At 32.1% G+C, this 15,861-nt stretch overlaps 1 protein-coding gene across 2 annotated transcripts in view; it reads right to left on the minus strand.

Moving 5' to 3' along the window:
- Positions 1-3,537: 3,537 nt before the first annotated feature.
- Positions 3,538-15,861, minus strand: part of SMC3 (structural maintenance of chromosomes 3) — a 30,688-nt gene continuing 18,364 nt past the window's right edge. For both annotated transcript variants that reach the window (XM_011363753.2, XM_011363754.2), the window contains 15 exons: positions 15,700-15,799; positions 15,128-15,288; positions 14,639-14,780; positions 12,946-13,096; positions 10,921-11,073; positions 9,447-9,598; positions 8,515-8,673; positions 7,870-7,977; positions 7,245-7,353; positions 6,490-6,737; positions 6,195-6,407; positions 5,617-5,808; positions 5,290-5,467; positions 4,498-4,604; positions 3,538-3,888 (listed from right to left, as the gene is read on the minus strand). In XM_011363753.2, coding sequence (XP_011362055.1) covers positions 3,817-3,888; positions 4,498-4,604; positions 5,290-5,467; positions 5,617-5,808; positions 6,195-6,407; positions 6,490-6,737; positions 7,245-7,353; positions 7,870-7,977; positions 8,515-8,673; positions 9,447-9,598; positions 10,921-11,073; positions 12,946-13,096; positions 14,639-14,780; positions 15,128-15,288; positions 15,700-15,799 — 2,245 coding nt within the window. In that variant the 3' untranslated portion in view covers positions 3,538-3,816. The remainder of the gene's footprint in view (positions 3,889-4,497; positions 4,605-5,289; positions 5,468-5,616; positions 5,809-6,194; positions 6,408-6,489; positions 6,738-7,244; positions 7,354-7,869; positions 7,978-8,514; positions 8,674-9,446; positions 9,599-10,920; positions 11,074-12,945; positions 13,097-14,638; positions 14,781-15,127; positions 15,289-15,699; positions 15,800-15,861) is intronic.

Genomic DNA, 15,861 nt, shown 5'->3' on the forward strand with positions numbered 1-15,861 from the left:
TGAGTTCCTCCCAAATTGATTCCTTCTAGAAATGTAACTGAACCAACCTATTTTGTCAAGAATTACTTACTGTGACCAAAATAAAGGCCACACCGCACCTCTAGGCAACTGACGATTAAAATAGATTGTCATTATTTTTCCTGGAAGAAAAGAGCTACTTGTCTTTCCCAAAGTATGAAATCTAGGGAACAAGAGTATTACTATTCCTTAATATTCATACAAAAGTAGAGGATAATTTCTGCCTAATTATATAAAATTTAAAATGAAAAAAATATATATATATATATCCTCAAGTAAAGAAAGACCTTCCTAGTTACTTGGTAGTAGGTTACCACCTTGCTGTCACCAGTTTTAACTGCATTAATGGTCATGTTTTCCATTTACTCTTCCCATTGAACATTTCAGACCCGGCATAAACATGCAGATTCGGATTACTTATTAGTGATCCAGGTTAAGGAGACAGATTTACATAAGTAAAAGGTGAAGAAAGATGAATACTATTCCTACTATAGGAAATCCTTGACAGCACGCACTGTCTGCACCTCTCTCTGGCAAGTATCCCAGCAGCATGATGCTGCTCCCTGTGTAAGGTGACCATTTGCTGGGTGACAGAAATCTTAACCTGTTCTTTTCCTCAGCACTGGTATTCTCCCTTTGTGGGGAGCTGAATGAAAGTGCATCCCCCATCTCAAGTTGTTAGGAACTCCTTTTAAGAATTAACTAAATGTTTTCAAATACAGGGTTGTTAATGCTTACTTTAAAAAAGAAAAAAAAAAAGGAATCTTCCAAACTCATCTTTAACCTTTTTCTATACTTCTATTTTATGACTATTATACAACTATTCATAGTAAATGCAGTTTCTATAAATTGTATCACTGTCTTTAAAAGTTAGTGCTCTCTGACTTATTTCGAGTAGACAGACCCTTAACACATTTAGACCAATCATTTCAAATTTATATTTTTGAAAAAGGTGCAAAAATTATACAAAAAGCTTTATGCATGTTCACTCTGACTTCTAGGAAATGTATCTTGCAAAAATAATCCTAAATTTCCAAAGAGTTTTATGTATTAAAATGTTCAGTTTTGGGGTTGGTTGGTTTTGGTAATATAGACAAAAGAAAACAAACTAAGCATCCAACAGGAGATATTTAAGTAAACTAGGCTACTTCTACTTGACAGAATTTTATTCCTACTAAAATTTGTTTCAAAAGAGATTAAACATGAATATTTTATATTGTATTACTAAGTGAAAAGTTTAGGATATGAAATTATATATCTAGTATAAACATAAAAAGTAACCATAAAACTTTGAAGATTTGAAGGAAATGCCTCAAAATGTTAATATAGTAGCAGTCTAGCTGGTAAGGTGATTTAAAAATATATATTCTTCAATTCTAATACATATACTTCAAATGTACTAATACTTTGTTGCAGTATCAGGACTGGACTATCCAGCCAGAGAGAAGCAGATTTAGATTTTCTTATGAATCAATCACTGGCTAATTCCTGGGGTCAATTTCTATCTTTTCTCTAATTTCTGGGTTGACCAAGTATGCCCAGAATTTTCATTTTTAAAATTTTCAAATTATTAATTTATGACTAAGATATAGCAAAGAATATGGGTTTTATATTTATGTTCTATGTTTCATCTTTTAGGTGCTTACTGTTACAAATTTACTGAAGTTTCATTATACTGATACCCTCAGGAGACTCTCAAGAATATTAAGTTCTAGAATGATGCTATGCATATAACATCCCTCACCAAATTCTGTATTATGGAGGGTTGGTTATATCAGAGCAAAGCTATAGATCATCAACTATACACCAACCATTTCTACCTCCACTTGAACACAGGGCCTTTAAGGAGGCCCTGAAACTGTAGAGTGGGCCCTAATCCAATCTGATATCCTTATTAGGAGGAAATTGGACATGGATTTTTTTTTTTTGCAAAATTTTTACTGTTAAAAAAGTAAAAAGGCAATTCATAGGCTGGGAGAAAGTATTTGCCAAGCCATATACCTAATAAAGAACTTGTATCTAGAATATACAAAGAACTTTTACAACTTGTTATCTGTATTCTAAGAACACAAATTCTAAGATTTATAGTAAGAATACAAATAACAGAATTTAAACATGGGCAAAAGATATGAACAGACATCTCACCAAAAAGAGAGATACAAGTGACCAATAAGTACATAAAAAGTTGCTTAACATCTTTGGTCATCAGGAAAACGCAAATTAAAACCATAAGAGACCACTCCATACTCAGAAGCTATAGTTAAAAAAAAAAAAAAAAAAAATCCTCATAGATCACTGGGGGGAATGTAAAATGTTGTAGCTTCTTTGGGAAAGTTTGGCAGTTTCTCTAAATATTAAAACAGTTACCATATGTGATCCAACATTTCCAATCCTAGGTGTAGACATCCCACCAAATGAAAACATATCCACACAAAACTTGGTCACGAATATCCATAGCAGCACTATTTACAATACCCCAAAAGGTAGAAACCACCCAAATGTTTGAATAATGAATGGATAAAAAAATCATGGTATATAGTTGTACAACGAGATATTACTCAGCACACAGATATATATGTGCTACGACAAGAATGAATCTTGAAAATATGCTTAGAAAAAGAAACCAGTTACAAAAGGACCCATATTGTCTGATTCTATTTATATGAAATGTCCAGAACTGGCAAACTCACAGCATGAGACAGAAAGATTTGGGATTGCCAGGGGATGAGGGAAGAGGGAATGCAGTGTGACCACTGACAGGTACAGGGTTTCTTTTCTAGGGTAATAAAATTAAGACTATAGAGATGGTTGCATAATTCTGTGAATATCCTAAAAATGCACAAGTACTGAATTGTATAATTTTAATGGGTGGATTTTATGTGTGAATTATGTCAATGAAGCAATTTTTAAAACAATAAACAACAAAGACCTCACCTGAGGAAAAAAAAAAAAACAATGTTTCCATAACAATGTTTTCTAAAACTACTTATCCAGAAGAACAAGGAAACAGTATGGGTTAATTTTTTGGCTTAAATGTTCTTAGATACTCTTAAAGCTACCTCCTCAAATTCTATTAAAGGCATTGCCATCTTAATTTTTAAAGGAAAGTTATATGGAGTTAAAAAGTAGGGATTCTAACCCTCACCGGGGGTCAGAACACCCGGGGGAACTTTAGAATTAACAACGATCAGGAGCCTACTTCCTCTAGGTTTTGATCCAACTGGTCTAGGGAAAGACTAGCAGTGTTACAATTTTAAAAGCTTTCCCCATGGAAAGCTTTTAAGCACGTTACCAGGATTGGGAATCACTGATGTAATTCAACAGAATATGAGACGATATTTTAATCTCCTTCTAGGTGAAAGCCGATCTTTTCTTATGCAAAATAAAAATGGATCTTTAAGAAAAATTTGTTTCTAATTGTACAACTATAAACAAAAAGCCACAAAAAACACAAAAACTAGTCATAAAACCAATTATTTAATTGAAGCTATAAAAAAAGAGGCAATATAATTGATAAAATAATTAGGAAACAATATTTAGCATGTTTCAAAAGATTTAAAATAGGAGGACACTTTACAAAAAGTTGTGTGGGAAATAAAATTCTTAAACTATAAGTAGAAATGTAACATTACAGAGCACCTTATAAAATACAATGACAGAAATATAAAAGGACTACGTGTGCTCTAAGTCTGAAAACTATTAATAACGACCAGATCTTTAGGTTTAAATTTACAATTCCTGGGTGTGAGAATCATATTACTATACACATCTTCCAAACCAACGGGCAATATTTTCCAATTAACCATGAGTGGTATCATCTTCTACAAAGTCTTTGGCCATCTCTGCTGTGATCACATCAATATGACTAACCTGAAAAATAAATGTTAAACAAAAGCTGTTAAATATTAAAGGAATATATCTGTTCCCACTGTATAGACTAATATTTAAAACATATAGACTATCACCTATATATTTTACATATAAAGTTACATGATTCTACAGCACTGACTTATAAAACCTTTATTTATAATGATGTTCATTCAATTCTGCACTTTAATGGTCTGAAGATACAGACAAAAGTACTTATGCCTAAATATTTAAACCACATTTTTTGTTCAATTTTTATTATTTTGCTATTTCAAAGAATCTGAAAGCTTAAAACATCAGGAACAGATGGGGGTTCAGAGTTGGTTAAAAAAGATGTATATAATTGTTAAAGACTGTGCATTAAATAAGCACTGAATAGACTAAACAAGAAGATATTTTCTCTTAATGCCAATGAAAAAAATCAATGCAATGAATGCCACAAAAAATTGCTTAACTTCACAGGCATTTGAAGTAAAAGTTTTTCTTCACAAAGACATCATCATCAGATAAGCAACAACTTTCTAAGTTCTCTTTCATGACTTAACATAAGAATTCAACAAATATAATGGATTACATACTATATGAACTTAAACTTCATATAAAAAAAATTACCTTGTTTCTGAACTTTACACCGTAGAATTTGTCAGCTGACTCAAGCAATTCAGGCCTAAAAGTAGTTGTAATAAACTGAGCATGTACAGCAAGTTCCATAATCATATCTGTGTAAAAAAAAAAAAAAAAAAGAAAGAAAGAAAAAAAAGATAATTTAATAATCCCTTTTCTCAGTAGATCTGAATACTCTTTTCCTCTTACTTAAAATTCAAAAATAATCTGTGACTACATTTTTCATGTATACACCTACGGAAATTACTAACTTGATTCCTTAAAGTAGGAATAAATCTTTAACCCAAATATCTTAAAGTTACAGAACATAAAAGCGACAACTTCTAACACAGAAGTTAGAAATGTCAGAGCAAAGTAAGTTTTCTCACACACAAAAAAACAAAAATAACCTTCTCCTGCTACATCCCCACCCCTAAGATCTTTTGAACTTACTAAAAATTAGACACAGATTCTTTAAACACAGAATAGAATCAACACTGTTTATGACAGGGGCTAATCAAACATTGAGAAAAACGAGTTTTAAAACAAGAGACTTTTACATAAAAGTTTAACTGAAGTAGGATTCTCAACTGATTCAAAGAATTACACCTATTTCTCACAGAACTAACCTTTGTAGTGTAATACTAAATTTTAAAATACCTGTTAAGAAAAATTTTATTTACTGAATATATACCCTGTCTAGTCCCTGCTAATATCTGAGGCAACAAGAAATCACTATAAAAAGGTAAGCTATAATTTTTAAGGAAGTTCTCATTACTAAATTCAAAACCATAACTGTACCTGACACAGCCTTTCTGTGCTGAGCATCCAGAGCCTGGTCAATCTCATCAAACAAGTAAAAAGGAGCTGGGTCACATTTTTGAATGGCAAAAATCAGAGCAAGGGCTACCAAGGATTTCTGTCCACCTGAAAGCTGTTGCATTTCTCTCATTTCACCTTGTTTTCCTGTAAATGACACCTAAGAAAACATCTGAGTTAATATCCTAAAGAAGTGGAGTCACCATTACCTCTTCAAATTAAATTTCATACAACAATTTAGATTTGCAAAATATTCTCCAAATTTTACTATGGTAATCGCTGCGGAAAACTAGATGTAAAGGTATTTACCCTAATTCCAACTCCAGTGAACTGGTCAACTGATGGGACACTGCTTTGTGACCCAGAACCCCTCTCACTTTCACCACTTCCTTCTCCTTCATCCTGAGACTGACTGCCCTCCACATCTCCTTTCTTCATCACCAAAGTAGCTTTGCCACCAGGTACCAACTTCTGGAATACTTCACTGAAGTTCTTGGACACCTTAAAATAAAGACAGATAAAGTTGGGTGTCACTTCAAATATAAATTTTGCTTAGGTGAAATAAATAGAGAAGGCAGGCAGTTAAAGTCACAATTCCAATATAAATTTTGCTTAGCTGGAACTATATATATTACTGCTTAAAACAAAGACAAATATTTAAAAGTAATCAGAAGTATTTTTTAAATCTAAGAATAACAGATTGGATTCTCTTAAGAGCTGTGTAAAACATTCTAGTTACTATGTTAGCAACCTATCTGCTAGATTTATTCACATGTATTAGATCCAACTATCAGTGGGGAAAAAAGGCTTTAAAATCTTTATAAACTGAATAAACTAAATAGCTGAAACTTTTGCCTTGTGTGTATTAACCACAAATGGAAACATACCTGTTTGAAAGTTAACTGAATAGCTTCATATTTTCGAAGTTCGAGTACATTCATCAGTTCCATGATTGATTTGTACCCCCTATCCAACTCTTCTTGTCGCTTTATTAACTTTTCTTTCTGCTCAGAGAAATTTACAAACTGATCCAAAGCTTTTTTGTTAACATGGCTGTACTTCTTCAATTCTGTGTTGCACTGTTCAAGTTTTCTAAACAACTATAAAAAGGAAAAAAATGTATAAATTCATATAGAGAAAAATTTGCAATGAGATTTCAAATTTAAAACCAACAAGATTTACCTGTTTGAGGCTCAGTGTTTGGTATTTTTCAAATGCTTCCTGGGGAAGTGATCCGAGTTCTCGAATTTTCTTCATACACTCTTCTTTCTTCTTCAGCAGCATGCCTTGTCGATTGGTCATCTTTTCTAGTTCTTTCGTATCATGATTTATAGCATCCATATGTTCTTTTTCCATATTTTTCCAGCGCTCCATACTCTTCTGAAGCTCCTTAATTCCGGCTTCTGTTTTATCGATGGAATTGTCCAAATCTAAAATGAGGGAAAAAGACAACTTAGGCCACAATACCTACTTTTAGTGTTATGTGACCAATTATTTTAATGGTCAAGTCAAAATAAATAGACTTTCTAATGTTTAATTTTTACTGTAAAATTCATACAACATTTATTTCAGGACAAAAGAGTTTACATGAGAGCCACTTAAGTATAGTTTTTATTAATGCTTATAAAAACTTAAAAATAATTTTCTTCTCAGCAACAAAGTGATAAGAAACTTGATTCGGCTAGTTCATATCTTTGTCAAAAAATTAATAATTTATGGCCTCAAAATTGTCACAAGCATTTCAATAAAACAAAGAATACTATTTACAATCAACCCTCTAAATTTCGTTCACTGTAGTTTATAATGGAAAACACAGAAAATCATTAAGAGATGCTTTTGCCTATTTGGATATTTTTTTGTAGTAAACAATGTTATAAAAAATGAATAAGCTAAATTTAACTACACACTTAAAAATATTTTACTAAATGAAAATTCACCTTCTGATCGTGCCATAGTATCTTTCACTCTCTTATTGATAGCTTCAAGTTCTGAGGTTGTAGCAGTGAGAACAGTACCCCCTTCTGTCTCTCTAAGTTCATTAAGTTCCTGCAACACAGAAGGAATTTATGAGCATTAAGCCACAAAATATAAATTTTGTTAGTTTCAAACTGTTGTGACTACCAACAGCTTCTACAGCTGTTATGTTTACGCATTCAAGAAAACAAAAAAACATACTTCGTATAATTGCAATTAAAGTATCCATTAAAGGGACAAAAAACTAATGATATAATTACTAAAAATCTTCTCAGCATCTGACTACTACTGAGAAAATATTAATAATTTTTACTGAGTGCCTAGAATGTGCCAGGATAATCATACAAAACAGGCATTACTATTACAATTATTTTACACAGGAATAAACTGAAGCTTAGAAATAGTAAATGACTTGTGCAAGACCATACACTAGGTGGCAGTGCTAGAACCAAAACTCAAGGCAAATGGTCAGACTGCTAGCTAGTCTTTATGTCTCAAGTCCATGCTCTCAATCAGAGCCTCTCACATAAGGACTTCTGAAAGGTTATGGTCATCAAGGAACCCACAGACAAATAAAACAAAACATACCTGTTCTACTTGGTCCAAACGTTTTCTCAAATTCTCATTTAGATAAGTCTCTACTCGAGTAATAATACCTTCTAATTTAATTCTTTCATTCAGCAACTGTCTGTTTTCCTAGAAGAAAAGAAAATTTGTCTACATAGGCATGCACATTTCACACAAAGGAATGCTGTTAATCTGCTGTGATCTCCATCATCTGTGTTCAAATAAGCTGAAATGAAGTTTTGTACACTTCCAAAAAGCCCTACTTTTTCATTTTCTCTCTTCAGAATGCTAAGTTTTTGAGCCTGTTTCTTTTTACAAGGCATGCTGTCAAAACTATTTTTCTTTCCCTGCTTTTAATTTTTTGGACTTAGTGTTTTTTACATGTTTCAAAATAGAATGTTATTAAAATGTTTAATCAAAACGATATTAAATATTTGAAGGTGGTCAAATCAATAAATAACAGCAAAGCTAACAAGCTCAATTTTACTAATGATAAATGTACATTAAATGAGAACAAAATGAGAACAAAATGAAGATTTCTTGTATAATCCTGACATGCAGTGGTTTAGAAAAACTTATTAAAACTTTATTTTATTTATTCTGTGGATATTATTACTCCAAGTCTCATTATTATAGTTTCTCAATTTCTCTGTCAATTGTACTTGCCTGCTGAAGTTGACGTATTTCATCATTTAGAGCATCTACTCTCTTCTGATCTTCCAGACTAAGTTGAGAAAGTAAATCAGTTCCCAGTTCTGCTTTCAAGGATTCTCTGGTGGACTCCATAGCATGCAAACTTGCCTCCAAACTTTGTAAGCTACGTTGCTATAAAACAGATTATTCATTTATTAATAAAGATATTAATCACTGTATTACTTATAACAGTGAAACATTGGAAAGTCAATATTTGATATTAAAGTAAGTAAATAATCATACCAACTCAGTTAAACATTAGGTATCCATTAAATGTGACAACCAGAACTATGTAGCAACAAGAATATTTATGATGCAATGCAATGGGGCTGTGTAGAATATCATATTCCATGATCAAACTAAACAAAAATCTTTATACATATTCATAAGAACAAAAATGTTGCTAGAAGATGTTAGGGTGAAATAACTATGGACAATTTAAAGAAAACCTTGTTTTAGTATCGCTGATGTACTAAATTAATAGTTGTTGCCAAAAGGCTTCATATTTATAAGACCGATATGTATTATCACTTATAATAGCTATACTAGTTTGTTTTCTAATTTTAATTCACTCTGAACAAAATGCAATCAAATGTTCAAATAACTCTATAAATAGTACTTTACAGACAAAAATGGTTACTAGAAAATAATTACTATCAGATAGTACTATTATGCCATAGTTCAAAATACCTATTTGTTTAATGAAGTTGGAAAGTCTAAAAGCGGCCTACGAAAAGAGACTTTGGGTACCCATGGGTATAAGTGTGGTACAGGTAAATGTAGACAGCCAAAAACGTATGGGTCTAAACAAAAATGGAACAATGAAATCCAAAGATAACCTATATAACATGGGAACCCAATTCTATATAATTAAAACATCTACATCAAAAGGCATACTTACGAACCTTCGGCATAAAGGTTTTCTCTGACTGCTGCCTCTTCTCTTTTAGCATCTTCATTTCTGATAATATGCTATCTCGAGATGCTTTAAACTTCCTTTGCTGGGTCTCTATCTGCTGCATTTGGTTCATCAACTGATCAATTTCATTATTAATCCATATACAAGGCTAAGGAAAATTCTCTCCAAGTTGTAAATACATTTTATGTTCTAAATTCTCTTTGGTGCTTATAAACACATTTTGTATCTCCTTCCTTTCCCCTTAAATAAAATTATTTCCCCAAATTTATGGACCATAACAATGCTGAATTAAAATACTACATTAATGGTGTTCATTCTACTATTTCTCATTCAAAATGACATACTATTTTACTAATAGCTATAGCAATCAATCAATCTCAGACAGCTCTTGAGGAAGCTAAATGAAATATAAAGGTATTATTTAAAGTATCTTTTTATTCAACAAATACCTACTATGTAATCTGTTATGCTTAAAGCATTATATAAGAGGCCATGCCCATGTGGAAGAATAATTCTACCTCACGGGATTATCAAATTCAGGAAGGTAGTTTGTGTACACTGTCAATATATCCTCCTTTTTCTTATTATTTCACCATGCTTTCTTAGTGCTAATACCTTGACAAATTTGGGCAGTTCTCAAAGTGTCCTATACAGACCCCTGCAAGGTCAAAATTAAGATGTTTATTTACCTTTTTCTCCGTGCTGAGAGCACAGAAGCTAAAAACATAGATATTTTTTAAATGCCAGTCTCAATTAAGAATATCCTAACAAAGCAGTAAAAATAATTAACTGTTTCTACTGTTTGAGTACTTGTATTTTTGAGTGGCAATGCGAAGTACCCATAAAGCACTTGTCTTAAACCACGGTTAAGAAAATGCATAGGCACAACTGTTTCAGTTAAGCTGAACTAGCCACTCTTAATGGAATACCATTTTTATCTAAACTGAGAGCACTTTGGTTCCTAAGACTTGGATTTGACAGCCATTTCCTCCACTAATACTAAATCTGAACCAAATGTCCTTAAGATAGTAAATTTGAATGGACATTTTCAACCTTTATATATTTAACTTCTATGTAGTATATAGCAATCCTGATACCTCCCACCTTTCTTCCTTGAAACACTATCCTGGTTTCCCTTATACAATTTTCTGACTGATCCTTCTCAGTCCCCTCTATAACTTTAAATTTTAGGGTTTCCTGACTTTTCTCAGAAGTAAACTTGCTATTAGCTATTTAATAGCTAAGTGAAGGATCAATGTTAAAATAGTTTTGTTTTTTTCCTGTCTTCAGGAGTTAAATAGGCAAATATAAGCTTTTGTGCTTAAAAAAAAGTCAAAGTTGTAACACATAGAATTTTTTTCCCACTGTATATATGAGAAAACACACCTAACATGCAAAAGATTATATATTCCAACCAAAATGCAATTCTTTCTCCACAGCAGTACAAGACAAAAAGATATTTTCAATATTTCTCCGCAGATTTTCATTGAGCTTTGCTTCAAGCTCACCTAGTTCTTCTTCGGCTTTTCTAACATCTTTTTGTAATTCGAGTCTAGACTTTCTTGTGTCATAATAACCTCCAGTTAGAGCACCCCGATGACTAACTTGGTCACCTATAAACAAAACATAAAGAAAGGTAGTAATTCTGGATAACTGCTTTATTTAATGACAAACTGACTTATAATCAAATAACCAAAGACTGAATGAGAAAAAAAGAATTTAGGTCACTATGAAAAAAATTTTTAATATTAAAAATTGCATTTTAAAAAATGTACCTTCTAGGTGAGCTTGAACATCTGCCAGAAAAGCAGAAAGCGCTAAAGATTAATGAGGACATGTCAGCAGGACACAGAATTAGGTTTGGAACTCCCACTAGCCATACTTAGGAAAATATGAGCATCAAAAGTAATAGTGACAATGTGGTAGCACACTGAATTAAAAAAAGAATCCATGAATCACAGTGATACTTAAAAAAAAATTAATGAAAGGAGGGGCCTTTCTTTACAGAACAGTGATAGCTAATAACTATAGAAGCAATAACAGAATTTAAGAATTACCATTTTGAAACCCCTGGTATATTAAGTAAGTCAGGCAAGGGGTCAGCAAAGGATGCTAAATCATTGGTAAAAACGTTGTTGGGGAATATGACAGTCATATATTTTTAAAGAATAAGCCCACATATAGTTAATTACAAAAGAGAAAAGACACCTTTACAATTGAAAGATTGTGATGCAATAAGTACATATCACTCATGTCAAGAATGTTTAATGTGATGAAGAAGCAAGAAGACAAATCCAGAATATGGGACATTCTTCAAGAAAGTCAATTTCTGGGGGTAGGAAGGAACAGGAGAAACTGTCCTATAGTGAAAGAATCTAAAGAGAAGCCATTGCATGCAACCTTAACTTGATCCTGTATAGAAAAATATTCTGAATGTGATCACTGCATAAGGTAAATAAAGATATATAATGTCGAATTACTAAGATAAATGTCGAATTACTATGATGTATGCCTGAAAATAATATTACTTTAATAAAAAAAGTTTTTTAAATACTTTAGGACAACTGAGAGAATTTGAATATAGATACTTTTCAGATATTATTTGGTTAATGTTAAATTTCTTAGGTGTAACAATGATATTGTGGTTATAAAGGAGAATGTTCTTGTTCTTAAGAGATACGTGCTTAATTTTCAGAGCTCAAATTTCATTTTTACAACTTATTCTCAGATGGTTCAAAACAAAATGTCACATATATGCGTGTGTGTATATATATACATATATATACACATATATATATGTATATATATAGATATATAGTGATAAAGCTAAGGAGGTTACCTTCTTTCACCGACACATAAAGAGAAGGAAAAAAACAAAAAATGAGGGCAGGCGAACCATTATACCAGAGGTTAACCTGGATTCCACACGTGAAATTCAGATCTATGACTCGAGTGGGAAAAATATTTAATCTTGGTTTTTATACTAACCTCAAACGAAATTTAGCAATTCCTTCTATAATGGGACAAGAACCATAATAATATTATCAGTCCTTATAACTTTGTTACCAAGAGAAACAGCTATTTTCTGTCAGTCGCAAATCTCAAAATATTGTTTACATGCATCAGTACTTCAAAATTATGACTTATTAGACCCATTGCTAATTGTTTTTGAATACCTTAAGAATTAGTGTCATATTTTCAAAAATGTTGTGATAACCATGCCAATATAATTCTTTAATGATCCTAAGTATTTTATGCATTTAAAAACATTTTGAGAAAGGGTCCATAGACTTCAAAGAGACAAAGGAGTTCATGTTGCAAAAAAGGTTAAGAACCCCTATTAAAGACCTAGTGATTATATTTTTAAGAGACATCAACTAAACAGAAAGTGTGGACTCTGTCTTGATTCTAACTTGAATAAATCAGCTATTTAAAAAGCAAGAACTAGACATGAATTTTCAAAGCTAAGAATTACTATTACAAACCTTCCAGGGTAATGCAGTCCATAGTGAAAGCACGGGCCAGCTGGGTTGAAACTTCCATGCTTCGACAAATAAGTGTTTTTCCAAATACATGTTTGAAGGCTTTGTCAAACCTTGGATTGTACCTCAATTTACTTATCATAGGAATAGCATCCTAAAAATGAATATTTTGTCAGCAGGCAGAGATCACAACAAAGTTACTTAAAATGTGTTAGAATTATGAATTACATCTTTATGAAACAAACACAAAGGTTTTTATATTTCAAAACTATTCGTTTTTACACTGAAGTTAGAAAAATCAGTCTACTGAAATATTCTGAAAACTGTGCTCATGTAATCATCTAAGTTTCCAATAGTAGAGCAGTCATGAAAGGTTTAGTGGCTATGGAGCCATACTGCTCAAGTTCAAATCTTAGTTCTGCCACTCACCAGATGTGCGCTCTGGACAAGCTGCTAGATTTATATAACACTTACTTCATTTACAAAATTGCAAATACAGTGCCTTCCTCATAAAGTTGTTAAGATGAGATAAATAACATATGTGAAACGCTTAGGATAACATCTATCACATAGAAGGGCAAAATAAATGGAAACAAATAGTATTTCCTCAAAATGTTTTTATTTTATATCTTAGATATTCAGAAAATTTTTTCAGATAAAATTTATGTTCCCTTTTTCTCTCCTAGACTGTCAGCGCAAGATTTTAAGAATTTTTAAATTAAGAAATAAATCCTACATACAGAAAAATGCAATATTTAGTTAAGTTTAAATTAATACCTATAAAGAGAATACCAATATAATCAGCATGCAGGACAAGAAACAGAACACCGCTGACACCCAGAAGCCATGAGTGTGCCCCTTTCCTAATCATACAGTGATTACCCTGGGCAGTGACCACCATCCTAACTTTTATGATAATCACTTCCTTGCACTTCTTTCTAGTTGTATTATCTAAGTTTAGTTTTATGTAGTTTATAGAGAACCACACTACATGTATTCTTTTGTGTTTTGCTTCATTCACAGGTCACATTTGTTGACTCAATTTCTCCTCCCTCAAACTCCCTGGATCCTTTGAGTAGCTTATAAGATTCTCACTGTTCCACTTAAATTGTTGATCATTCTCATAGGGTTCTTCAGCTTTAACCTTAGAGGATAGCAAAACAGTTGCTACAACTATGAACTTTCTGAAACCAAATATCTCAAAGCAATTATTTTTTTTTTTTCAAGAATGGTTGTCTGAAAAATATTTTTGATCCACTGAAAAGTATACCAGGTAGTAACAAATGCAAGATTATGCTTACAGAACTTATCATTTTGCTAGACATCTTGAATTTAATTTATAAGCCATTTTAAAAAGTATATTCGAAAAGCTTAAAAATATTCACTTTAAATGACAGTTCCTTATGGACTTCTCCAACTACCTAAACTTAATCTTGTCACCCTTGGAGACACTCTCAAAGTATCGGGCATTTGCATATTTTAACACTTTGCTCATTTTCAATGATATGTTTTATGTCGTGGCTGTGACCTCTGTCATCCCCACCCTGCGCTGACTGTGCTCTATGGGAAGAAAGGCATACATGTCTCACAAACCATGTAAAACCCAATGTATAGTGCCTGTGCACTAAGCATGTGCCAAACACGAAAAAAGGTAACTTACTGAAAGAAAAATAGACCTTAACACACATCAACTCACATTGGTTTCAGGATAGGCAGTATCCCTTACATCTAACTTGTTAAGAGGCAGAAAAGTAACTTCTCCAGGAAGATTCATTTTATTAAACTCCATCAAAATCTTCGTACTGACTTCATCTGAATCAACAATATGATAAAATAACCTATATGTAAACAGAACGAGACACCTTTTTATCGCTAGACTTTAAAGTGCTATAAACATTTAAATAAATAATTCATTTCCTTTCTATGCAACCCAATTTATACTGGGGGGAGGGAGCTACTTAGAAAATTCAAATGGGATAAAGAAAAAACCCCAAAAGGGAAAAGTTCTAGCTTGTACAATTAGGAACAAATACTTGGCATCTACATATCTAATTAGAAAATTAATAAGTAATTGAGCATTATAAGATAATGAGAGACATATTGTACTAAAACTACAAAAAGTTCTTTCTTAGGTTGTTCTTATTTCCTCTTTACTTTAAAAACTCAAAATATAAAGCAATCTCACCTGTTCCCAGCAGTGACTTCCACACATGTGTAGAAAGCAGGCTCACATTCAAAGTTATTCATCACAATGCCATGATAACCATTTTGAACATGTTGGTTTATTCCTTTTCGACGAAAGTGGTCTAGCACTTTGTTTATGCTGTCTATGCCATTTAAAATGGCCTGTTTAGAAGTGAAAAAGATTTAAATTATTTACCAATGGCACTCTTGCTAAGAAATAAACCATTACTCTATACATTAAAAAACACTAGAAATTAAACTAAACTCTCAACAACACATTCCTTCTTGAAATATTCAACTAGACACATCTTATATTATGGGTTCTGTTCTATGACAGTAGCATTAAAAATGCGTTCCTCATCTAAAAATCAAGTGCTATCATTAATAGGATGAGTGGTAGTAAGGCTACTTAAACAATACTCATCATTTCATATTTATAAGGCAAGTAATTTGTACTCTATTATTATTGATTACCTGGAACCAATGACCTACAGACAGTTTGAGAGTTAATAAATTCTTGTTTGATGATAAATGACTCAATGTAAACTGAAATAATGAAAAGAATCTGCCCACCTTTCCTGTTGCCGCTCTAAGAAGTTGCTGTTTCTTTTCAAGATCTTCCCTTTTAGCAGCAAGTGCTTGCTGTTCTGCATTCTCCTCTCTCCACAAGTAACTAATCAATAAAAATTAGTGTCTTTAATTTTAAAAGCATTAAGATACACGATAGTATATAAT

This window comes from Pteropus vampyrus, unplaced genomic scaffold, assembly GCF_000151845.1.
Source record: "Pteropus vampyrus isolate Shadow unplaced genomic scaffold, Pvam_2.0 Scaffold89, whole genome shotgun sequence".
NCBI classification, from domain to species: domain Eukaryota; kingdom Metazoa; phylum Chordata; class Mammalia; order Chiroptera; family Pteropodidae; genus Pteropus; species Pteropus vampyrus.